The sequence below is a fragment of the Pagrus pagrus genome, assembly GCF_965226575.1.
Source record: "Pagrus pagrus genome assembly, chromosome: 8".
Taxonomy (NCBI): Eukaryota; Metazoa; Chordata; class Actinopteri; order Spariformes; family Sparidae; genus Pagrus; species Pagrus pagrus.
This window is the reverse complement of record NC_140192.1, coordinates 27,784,271-27,796,496: the sequence shown is the minus strand read 5'-3', so window position 1 is coordinate 27,796,496 and position 12,226 is coordinate 27,784,271. Positions and strand designations below refer to the sequence as shown.

The window sequence follows — 12,226 nt, the reverse complement described above, 5'->3', positions numbered from 1 at the left end:
AAAGCCATTCATGTGGAAACTGAGTAGGAAAACATTTGACAGTTTCTAACAATCATTCACCCTTTGAGAAATGTATGCTTTTTAAAAAAAAGTTTTACAATTCCTTCTGCTTTCCATGCTTTTCATTATTTTCCTTGGCTGCATCCCAAGTGTCTCTCGCTGGATGTGACCGGACATTCAATGCATTAAAAGGGTAATGATTTCTGGGTGAAAGAAGCTGGGAAATTGTAAGGGCAAATGAGTTGATACCAATGCTTATCTCCGCGTTGCAGTAAAATAATTATGTTAATCCATGCTTTTCAGAAGTGTGACTATCCAGCAACTTTCAAGTTCTTGAGCACCTTCTCAAAAAGACGGGAAGTGAACAGCTTTTAGTACGGTGATGGTGTGTTTATGGGAAATTCTCCTTGTTGAGGTAGAGAGTTGCTAATTCTCCGAAGAAGTTTAGACTCAGTGTGATGAATCAGATCTCTTTAACACATGCAGCATGGAGAGAAGACCTGCAGTGCTCTCTGCAGTCTTCCAAATGTTTCTGACTTATATACAACAGAACAAGGGTTGCATACTGTTACTATAGTCATTAATCCCTTTTCCCCAAAACAATGACCCCCTGGTGTTTGTTTTGATTGTGCCTTTCCCAGGGCAGTGACCCTTCAATGTTTTATTGGACAGTAAATGTCTTCCCATCTACCGTCCTGTTAACACTTCAAGCGAAGAGAACTGCCCCTCATATGACTTCCTGACCTGTTCTAATACTAACAACCCCCCACACCTTACGTTATGGGGAGTCTCCCCTCCTCTCACATCCTGATATGTTTTCTAACATACATTGATTTCTGAATTCAAAACTATTTCATTCCCACATGTGATCTGCTGAATCATCAGCTCAAGGTTGTGCACAAAGTTCTAAAAATTGTACTTGATGAAAGTGATGTCTGAATGCTCATGTGTGGGGGAATGGACCAAATATTCATCATGTTGCTAAAAAACAAAAATAAAGACGCTAAAAGGATTCACTTCTTTTGACCTAGGAGCATTCACTCACCTCATCATCCTCCTCTCCTCAAGGAAGGAGCAGAGAAGAAGAAAGCCGGCTGAATGACAGCTCAACAGATGAGATAGTTCTGTCTAATCCCCTCCTAAAAGAGCTTCATTGAAATAACCGGGAGCAGGGAGGACAAGACGAAAGAAAAATTGGAGCATTGTGCATTGTAGAGCCATCACGGGGCGTCTTTGGACTTCTCTGTGAAGTGACTTTGACAGCTTTGGGGATTAAGGAGCAGTCCATCGTACATGGCCCAAACAGTAGGGATTAGACTAAATATGCTCACTCTTGTATCCTGAGCCTTCGCTTAGTAAATTAATAAAACATGATTTTACTAGAGCACATGTGTTTTTGTGTGTGTGTGGGAGAGAAGGTGAGGTCGTGAGACAGACAGCGCAGAGAGAAAAATACCTGCACGAAAGGGGTGAATGGCTCCGGAGGGAAGGAGGAGTCGGCTGCCAACTGTTGCTGCTCGCTGCTGCAGTTTGCTGAGAGCTGCTTTATATATTTTTCAAGATGCTGCAGCTCCGCTTACAGCCACGCTCAGACATTATATATGACATCCATGAGAGTATTCCAAGAATTCAACCTTGACTGACTTGTTCAGCCCCTTCACTTATTTAGTTTGACAGGTTGTGTTTTGGGATCTTAAAACAAACTTTTATTTATTTATTTTTTTTAAAACACCTTGTTGATGCGTAAGGTCTGTATAATAATGATGTGAGCATTTATAACATTTTGTAAACAGTGTGTCGGCAGCTTTGGAAAATGGATATTACTGAGCTGTTGCTGCTGAACATTACACAGAAAAACGAACAAAAAGCAAACACAGAAGGTTTTAGAAAATTCTTCAAAGATGAGGGGAGTAAGGAGAACCGTTGTGGTTTTAGGCCAGTCTTGCTAGTCGGCAGCCATCTTGGCAACACCCTCTGTAAGTTATTTCAGGCTAACTAGCCCAGGCCCCTGTTGAAATGAATGGAGCGAGAGCCAGAAGTTCACTTACAATGGTCACCGGAACATAAAACTGCATGTGAGGAATCAACAGTCCAATCTTTTCCCCCAGGTTATACTCGCATGGTTTCGCAGCACCAACGCCTGTTATGACTCAATCCAGAGTGCCGTGCTGTGCCGTGACTAAATGCCATCAATTAGCTCACATTAAAGAGGTAGACTACAGTTTGAAACAAATATTATTAGCTCTCCTGCAACATTATTTTGTAGAAAAATGTCTCCAAAGTTGAGCTAATTGATTTTTAATTGATAATTTCAGATGGATTTTGATTGACTGTCAGGGTTTCTATCATTCATCAAACTGCTCTGAAAGTGATACCAAAGGTCCAAAGGTATGGTTTACCACTGTCGCTGTCGTTACAGTTGTGGTGTGGACAGATTTTTAAAAAACATTATATTTACAGTTTTTGTTACCATGACCATTCTTGGTGTGGACGGCTCTTTACTGTATAACTGTTTCCAGAGAAACTGCTGACACCAGCTGCTAGAGAGAACCGAAAAGGCTTTCACTATACAGGCTTCTGCTAAAATTATATAAAAATCATCTCTAAAGTCACACAGATAAAATCTTGTGTCCTGTAATGTAATGAATCATCTTCAGCTTACAGTTTTTGCTCCTTATGTCCTTTTTGAGTCTTTTTTCAGTCATGAACACAAACTGCAGCAGCTACAGCCAGAATTTTTAAGCCGATAAAAAGAGGGTGGATGAGGCGAATACAAACAAAATGATTATCAACGGCATATTTTGCATCCGTGTATATTTGCAGGCAGCTGAAACCTTTCTATTCATACAACTGGGCTGTCAAAACTTATTATACGAGTGAAAGGAAGGTCTGAAAAGAAGTTTCAGTGTGGAGGCGACTGAGTTCCTCGGGCAGCTCATGTTTGAAGCTGCTAATAAAGTCAAATAAAGTTGAACTGTTTTGTCCAGAGGAGTGAAAATTTGAAAACCAATTGAAAAACATGCCACTGAGACCACGGCCGAGCCGCGGGTCTGAATGCAGCTCTGCAGCATCACACAGCAAATGACTGTATGAGGAGTCTATTAAAAAAAATCTTTATTAGCTGCTTCTGATTTTACAGCCATGGCCGTTCAAAGGCAGGCACAGTTATCTTTGTTTTACGTGCTGGAGCATGAATTATTCCTCCTAGGGATCCACTAATAGCAGCATGTCCAAACAAATCACTGGACCAACAGATTTAAATTATGTATGTTTCACAGACCGCTCTACACTTAAATAACCCCTGCACAACTTTGATTATAAAGTTGCAGTTGCTATGTCAAGTGTCCTGTTTCTTAAGGGAGTGGTTTAGAATTCGCTAAGTAGAACGAAAGCCAAAGAGCACATAAGTGGAGCTTTCCCCAACCCTAAATCTGCCTCTAATCCATAAAATTACACCTGTCACTAGAAAGTTAGATCTATTAAAACTACTTCCTGATCCGAGGAGGAAAAACCATTAAAACACACAAAAGCCTTCAATCAGCACTTAATTAACACAGCAACCTTTTCCCCAGTGCTGGCAATCACTTCCCTATCTGCCAGATTAGTTTAAGGACGTGAATACAGATAGGAAATGACCAAAACAACTTTGAGGCGTTGGCGGAGAAAATAAGTATGCAAATAAAAAGAGGAGGGGGGGTCAACTGTGTCATTTCAGCAGAGGGGAACATCAGTTTGGTTTGATAACCACTCACACTGTACGTTCCAGTATGTCTCTTGCAAAATGTGCGACAAATGAGTGACAGAACTTTGTAAAATGATGGAAATGTAACAGACTTTTATAGGAGATTGAACCATGACTCCATCTCAGTGATCGAGCTAGCGCACATCAATGTCTGATTATCAGAATCTCCTGAAGTTTGCGGACGACACCACCCTCATCGGACTCATCTCTGATGGTGACGAGTCCGCCTACAGGTGGGAGGTTGACCACCTGGTGACCTGGTGCAAACAGAACAGCCTAGAGCTCAATGCTCTAAAGACAGTGGAGATGGTTGTGGACTACAGGAAGAACCCAGCCTCACCTGCCCCCATCACCCTCTGTGGCTCCACTGTGGACACCGTGGAGTCTTTCCGCTTCCTGGGAACTATCATCTCCCAGGACCTCAAGTGGGAGCCGAACATCAGCTCCCTCATCAAGAAAGCACAGCAGAGGATGTACTTCCTGCGGCAGCTGCAGAAATTCAGCCTGCCAAAGACAATGATGGTGCACTTCTACACAGCCATCATTGAGTCCATCCTCACCTCCTCCATCACCATCTGGTACGCTGCTGCCACCGCCAAGGACAAGGGCAGGCTGCAGCGTGTCATTCGGTCTGCAGAGAAGGTGATTGGCTGCAACCTCCCGTCTCTCCAGGACCTGTACATCTCCAGGACCCTGAGGCGTGCAGGGAAGATTGTTGCTGATCCCTCCCACCCCGGTCACAAACTCTTTGAGACACTCCCCTCTGGCAGGAGGCTGCGGTCCATCAGGACCAAAACCTCACGCCATAAAAACAGTTTTTTCCCGTCTGCTGTCAGTCTTATCAACAAGGCTCGGAACCCCCCCCTGACACTCTTCACACTCCACCTCCGCCTCTGACTCTACTGTCACACTGACAGTACCATAACTCTATGCGTCACATTAACGCTCAGTCTGGACTTCTTCTTATTCTGCACATTCCATTGCACATTGTTTTTAGCAATCGCTAACTGTCAGCTGGACTGCTCTTGTCACCCGTCTGTGTATATACTATATTGTTATATTTTCTACTTCGTAATAATTTATATTGTTATATTTTCTACTTTTTAATAGTTTATATTGTCATATTTTAATGTTTAACAGTCATTTGACTGCATGCACCAGCATCACCACAACAAATTCCTCGTATGTGTGAAATCGTACCTGGCAATAAAGTCCTTTCTGATTCTGATTCTGATTCTGATTCACTTGTGAGAAAGTGACAATTTGGAGCAGCTCTAAAATGTTTTCAAGTAATACTTGAAAGAACAAAGTTTAAAATCGGATTGACGTCCAGGTTATTTTAAAAAAGCCGAAGGCTCTCAACAACTAAAGAACTACTTCTGCTGTGCTTCTAAATGTGAATATAATGGCCCCTAGTAGACCATAAACAAGAACAAATTAGTAAAGAAATTGAAATACTTTAGATACAGAAATTAAAGCTTGCAATAATTAATATTTTTTGTATTAACAACAGAGAAAATGACTGTTGTGTCAGAACGTGCACTCAGTATGATGTAAAAAATGTAGCATGTAGTGTGTTTCAGCTGCACAGTATGTTGATTTTGTGAGTTCAAGAACTGCCCGGATATAAACTGCATTAGCAAGAGTATGGGACGTCAGAATGCTTAATGCTCATACTCATCTACAGATTGTCCAATGACAGACTGTGAGGCAGATGGTTCAAGCAAACTCTACTTCGGAGAATGTTTAGGCAAGAAATCCGATGTGTAGATTTCAAATAAAGACAGCTGACAGACCCCTTTTGTCCCACGGTCACACAAAACACTGCAGCCAATGCAACATGATTTCTGTCTACTGTATTGTATTTATTTTCTTTATTTTCCATTATTAAGGCCAAATGCTGCTGATATAAACTTTATAAGACAACATGCATAGCCAGAGAGAAATTACTCTAGACTCTTGCTCCCAAACAGGACGCGAACTACGTTCTTCAGAAGGAGAGTCAAGTGTACGTCACGTCCAACCACCTCAACCACCTCAACCACCAACCAGTATTGCATTAGAGGGGTGCCTCAGATGTGATGCCAGAGGGGTACCCACAGCATCAAACTTAGAAGCGTAGGGCCACTGACCAGGCTGCTATTTGTATAGCTGAGAGTGAGAACAGTACTTCTTTGTTCTTAAAATAAAAAATAAACTGCAAACAATAGCTGTCATTGGGTTTCTTTTCCCTTCTTACTTAATTTGCCTTAAAAAAATACTGGGAAATATTACATTGAGGTAATGATGCCACATGGTTGTATTAAGGACACTGGTAACATTTAGATCGATATCTAATCCACAGAGAATTCACACCAAGTCCTGCAGTTCCTTTCAACAACTTTAGCATCTTTCAGCTCATTATTTTGTTTCCTACTTGTTTTCCCTCAGCAGCTGACAGAACAGAGCTGCATACTGTAAAGTTTAATATATCAATAGGTGTAGGTGTGTTTCACAATCTGTATACAACAGTGAACACTGTTGTGGTAATCATCTGCTGGAGATACTTTAAAATCGTAGGAAGGTAACCAAAAGGTCAATCTGTGTTTTATTTCAGAATGAAGTGAACTATCCTCTGACCTTTGCTGATCGTAGCCGGACTCCTTCCTGCGGCAGTGGAGCGTCACCACCCGGTGGCCTTCACTCCTCACATCCTGGCTGACTATCCACTGGGTGGGGTTGCTGGGACGAGCCCCGAGAAACGTCACTCCTTCTTTCAACTTCACTCTGTGGAGAATAGAAAAGACAAATGACATGTTTATGGATGTTTACAGCTGCGTCCACACAGACAGTGATTTATTTTATTTTTTTATTTTTGTCATTCAGTTTCGCAGTACATTATCCAGATGGTGCACTGCACTATCTTGTCTTCAAAAGATGTCCCAGCTGTTGTCTTTTGTTTCCCAAGAGGACAATTGGCTGTTTTAAACATGCATGTGTTCCACCGGTCAATCAAATAATCAAAGCACAGACTGCACCTGCGACTTCAGTTTGTACATCCTAAACTGCCATTTTTTGCTAAAATCTCATTAGTTCTGACTACATAAAATAAGGTATCAGCAACAATTCATCATAAAAAAATAACTCCTTGATTCTTTAGGATCAGTCATCCATGGTGACTGTGCTGTACACCATAAAATGGGTATACTGTATAAGTAGGATGCTATCAGCCCATTATCCCACTCCTCTCCCTCCTCAGTAATAGATTCACTCTCTTGTGTTCTGAAAAGGACATTATGAAAAGGTTTCTTCGACTGCTGCAAAATTACAGCGTCAATGTCCTTGGCTCTGTGCACTACAAAGGAGGAAAATGCCCATATGAAAAAAAAAAAGAAATGAAAATCTCCCTTTAAAGTCCCCCGTATTATAACGTGTATCAACTGTACAGAGGGTGACCTGAGCAGAACATTTTGACATAAAATAGATTTGAGCTAATCTTCTGTAACGTAATGAGGAACATGTGTGATGTTGTCTGAAGGTGACAGCAAAGTTCCCGGACTGAGGAGAAGACTAAATTATAGAAGAAGACCAAAGCACTTTCCCCATCCAATCCATACCTGCTTGGCAGATGAGACCAAAGATAGGACTTTGCTTTCATCTTGAATTTGTTGCCACGCTTTAACATGCGCTATGTGATTGCCTTTCTGTATGCCAATGAATATATCTGCCCTCTCCAGTAAAGCCTCTTTCTTTGATGTGATGTCTTATCATGTTGTGAAGGAGGGTTATATGAGAAGTGAAAATGGGTAATATGACAGATGGTATGCTTTCTCTCACTATAGGAATAAAGATAAACACAACACCTACTCCATATGTGTGTGTTTGTGTGTGTGGAGCCGTGTTTTGTGTTGCAGTATTTCCGTGATGATTTGATGTCTTTTTGCCAGCTGCTTCCCTCTCTGTTGTGTGTGTATGAGTGAAGGCCAACAAACACATTTAAAGATTTTGCCACAACATCACATGTTTAGTCTGATGCCTACATCAGACCACACAACATTTTGGTCTTTTCAGATGAGATGTGTGCCATTCGAGGCAGCCATGACTTGGCTGAATGACATGACTTCAAATAGGACCTCGACCAATCACAGCTTGCCATCTTTCACGACTTAAAGATTACTGTTCCACCTGGCAATGGCAATATTGGGCTTATGAATGAAAGCAAACCTTGAACCATTCATCTTTTGAAAAGGATGGATGTGTGGGTGAGCAGCATACATACTGTATGTGTGCAGGTGGTTATGTTGCACCCACAGGTGTGATACATTTGCTTTGATGTTCCTGACCAGAGGGTGACGGTTAAAAGGTTACACTGTGGGTTTATTGAAATGAAAATATCTTTCTTACACTGTCTCATGCCAACCTAATTCTCAGAATATATCAATTCTGAGCAATTCTGCAAAACCACTGGTACATACTGTAAAACTTCACTTTTTTATGTTAAAACTTTTTGTTTAATTTAGAGAAGAAACACTGTGCTCATGATCTGGTTATGTTAAGGCACAAAAACCACTTGGTTATGCTTGGAAAACATCACGTTTTGGCATAAAGTACCTGTTTTGGTCGCCACAAACACGGTTGGAGATGTCGCAATATATACTGTCAAAAATATCATTTTTTTGTCGCCAGAAAAACATCTGGAAATTGTTCCTAAGTCTTGTTAAAGGTCTACTTTGTAGTTTAGGGGAAGACGTTTTAATCTTCATTGACTGGATATGTAACTAAATAAACAAACGCTCTTTGTTTTAATGTCTGAATAAACAAACTGAGCTTGAAGGACAACGCAATTTCATACTGTTTTAATTTGTTTATCTTTGGCGGACCCTGCCACCTCTCTATTTCCTTTCCAAAAAATATTAAATATTGCCCCTTTAAGACCACCCAATCGCCAATAACACAGCTGGAGATGTTGTGACTTCCCATCAAAGACATCAGTAATTCGTTGCCACAAACGTGGTGTGACCCTTACAAATGGTGAAACGCCCAACACCATCTCCTCCACCTCCAAATATGAAAGTCAGGTCATAAGCATGTAATGTGAACATGATATGACATGTTCTGCTGAAATGTCGATATGGTATGTACTCTATGACACGAACAAATGTGAATGTATCAGTGGTTTGAAGAAACATTAACTGTGAATGTTTTATCCTGACAACTAGGTGCACACAAGGGTTGAGCTGTGCCTTAAACTGGCAATAAACAACTTTTTGCATTGACTGTAAAGAAGGGCACTATCCTTTTACAGATTAGTTCCCTATAAACCTTTTTCACAGATAAATGAAGGTTGAATTGAGGCCGAAAACAAGCGTGGAAGGAGATCATCCCCAGGTTGCTATCCTCAGTTAATGATGGAAGTGAAAGTTAATGGAAGTGTAGTAACCATGGAAACCCTCACCACAAAGAAGGAGAACCCCGCTGATGAAGGAGGAAAAGAAGTTGAGGAGAGAGATTGATAGAAACCGAAGTAAAACAAGTTTGGAGAGCAAATAAAGTGCTCCAGTGTTGTGTCAAAGTCTGTTCCCCCATTCATGTGTTTCCTCTTACCATCAGGACTTGACCAGGTTCAAAACTGCCATTCTTTCTACTAGATTTTTCTAGGGCAAATTTGGATTCATATGGTTGGTTTTTCTTTGAACAGCAGCGGTAGCAATGTTGCTCACACTGTCCTTTGAAAAAAATGTCCTCAGTTTGTCTTCTTCTCTGGTGCAGCTGCCTAAAAAGTTACAGTGCAGCCTGGGAGGACCTCTGACTGTGCAAATCCAGCATGGACTGAAATGTTTCTGCTTTTGCACATTCTTTTTTAGCCATGTAATGTGTGAAGTAGAAACACTCAAAATCCAGACTGTCGTCTGAATCTCCTCTGTGGTTCTTTGTATGAGTCTGTGCATGAGTCCTCCCTTGCTGTACTGAACTAAATGGAAGACAATGAGAAGTTGTCAAAACTAGGCAGAAGAAGGCGAAACAAATCTGACATGCTCATGTTTGTGTTGGGTCATTGTGAGGCATTCCATTATTGTATGTCCATTTCTTCCATTATGACTGCTCAGGAAGAATGAGCTACTGCCCGCCCCATAGTCATTTTCGCCCCACGCCTGTTAGTTAGGGAGGGGGCGAAAAAATAAAACTTTTGTTTAGTTGATGTCCCCACAATGTTGATAGACAGGGAGAACACACCATTTTTCGCCCAAATAACCTTCGAATTTTAATTATTTTTCCTGACCAGAAAAGTGTAGGTGACCCTGGATCATTACTGAACCACAACGGTACAATTGGGCTTTTTTGGGAACCCGTTATTTTAGTTCCCTCTGGAGCGGTTGGGGTTAAACTGGGGTTTGTCATTTCATAGTCAGCTCAGCTGTAATTCTATGATCCAATGTCAACTGCGCTAACCCTGGACCAACATTCTCTTTCTTTTTCAAAGTTTTCAGAAGACCTTTGCCAAAGCAACACTCCAGTTAATTACAGCTTGTAAGCGTTATTGTTCACTTGACACTGAAACAAGTACCTGTGGTGTTCACGGCCACTAAACAATTACTACATACATACTGCGGTATGTTCTAATTTAACTGTTGCTAACAGGTATCTTTGTTATTTTTTATCACCCTGTAAATTGTTACTCTTTGCAACCCTTTATACAAATGAACATCTAATTATAAAGAGGACCTTCTACATTCTAAAGTATGAAAGACCATTTAAACATATGAAGTAGTGCACTCAGCCTTCTGACTGGACTGAATCAAGCGTTTAAGCTCTCAGAGCTCCTGGAGACTGGGATTAAACTGGATGAGCAGTATGGAGCCATTTTATGTTTTTTGGTAGTTTTTTTTTTTTTTTTACATTTTAAAACAAGTCCCCAGCTACTTCAGGTCCCTCTGGACACTAAACACACTTGAAGAAGGTGCAGAGGGACTGAAACACAACTAAAATGAATACATGGTGATGATGAGCAAGAGCAGTGTGCCGGATCCACAAAATTAAAATAATATAATGTAAAATATGAAAATAAAATAAAATGCAGCAACAGAATAATCCCTATTTACAACCTCAGCATTTACAGTGTAGTTGGCTAGAAGGTAATACAGTGTATTTCTATCCATCCTTCTTGACTGCAAGCAAAAAGAACCTGCTTACTAGACTTAAAGATACTGGATAAGCTGGAAATCACCTTAACTTGTCTGCTATATATGAGACAGGTGCAGAAGTGGTTACACCAAAGATTAAATAATGACTTGTCATCTTAACCTACAGCGTCTAGAAAAGCACAGAACATCACAAAATAAAAGCTCACGGTGTCAATCCAAAAGCGGATATTTATTTTTTCACTAAATGGAAGATCCACTAATCTAGCTGTAGTGAAAGTGCTGAGAAGGGACTTAGAGGCCGTGGGCACACAACTGTAACACAAAGAGCTCATGCACAGTCCTCCTCGGGTCCCAACGGAGGCAGAGATCTTATATCTGGTTTCTTTACACTTCACTGATCAGGATGTCTATCAGTGGTTTCCAGTGAGGCTACAGAACGTTTTAAACAGTCGAGTCTCAGGAGGAAACCAGTCATTACTCCACAGACCATAACCAGGCTCACACAGCATGTGTTGGAGTATGGTCGAAGTGTCTTTTATTGACTTAATGGTCAATTTGGCCTTGTAACCAGGCAGTGTAGGAGTCTCCTGCAGGTTAAATAGAAGCCATCCACCACGAGTGACTACATTCATGTTGTAACCTCAGCCAGGGAAAATATAACCAGAAATAAAGCCAACTTATCTTCATATTCTTCAAATATAATGCTAGGGTACATTTACTAAACTAAAGCACGATTCACCAAGGCTAAAAGTCCAGTCTACTCTGTGAGACAGTACTCAGCACAGTGGTGCTTTGAGCTAAATGCTAATGTGGCACACATATAATGCAACATGCCCACAATGAAAATGCTCACGTGTTGATGTTTTGCAGGTGTAATGTTGGCCATGTTAACATATTTGCAAGTTTCACTGAGGCTGACGGGAATTTCGTTAGTTTTGCAGGTATTGCATCACAAGCCCAATTATTGATGATGGCTTTAACTAAAAAGGCAGTGGATCAGCGCAGTCGTTACTATTCATCCCGCAGGGCACATAAATGTTGGAACTAAATTTTGTTTTACACAAAACCTATTGGCTGTACTGGAGGAAATGAGCTGTGGACTACAAAACTTCACCTGACCTTTATATCAGCATGGAGGTGAGGATAATGACTGAATTCTTTCTTACACATCTAATACAATTAAACTGTATTACTGTTGTGTGGCATTGCAGGACACAAATACAGAGTAAAGCCGAGGACAAACCACAAACAAATGACTAAAACTCTCCTCAAAGTTTGACAAGCTGACACTCCCCCCCGAAAATGAAGAAGGAGGGAACACTTTATAAGAATGCACCTGGGCTTTCCTCAGTCTCTGAATAGG

At 41.0% G+C, this 12,226-nt stretch overlaps 1 protein-coding gene across 1 annotated transcript in view; it reads right to left on the bottom strand.

The window, feature by feature from the left end:
- The window catches only part of LOC311261614 (transmembrane protein 132C), a 173,139-nt gene that overhangs the window by 81,255 nt on the left and 79,658 nt on the right, over positions 1–12,226 (bottom strand). The window contains exon 3 of the mRNA XM_084360412.1: positions 6,362–6,508. Coding sequence (XP_084216538.1) covers positions 6,362–6,508 — 147 coding nt within the window. The remainder of the gene's footprint in view (positions 1–6,361; positions 6,509–12,226) is intronic.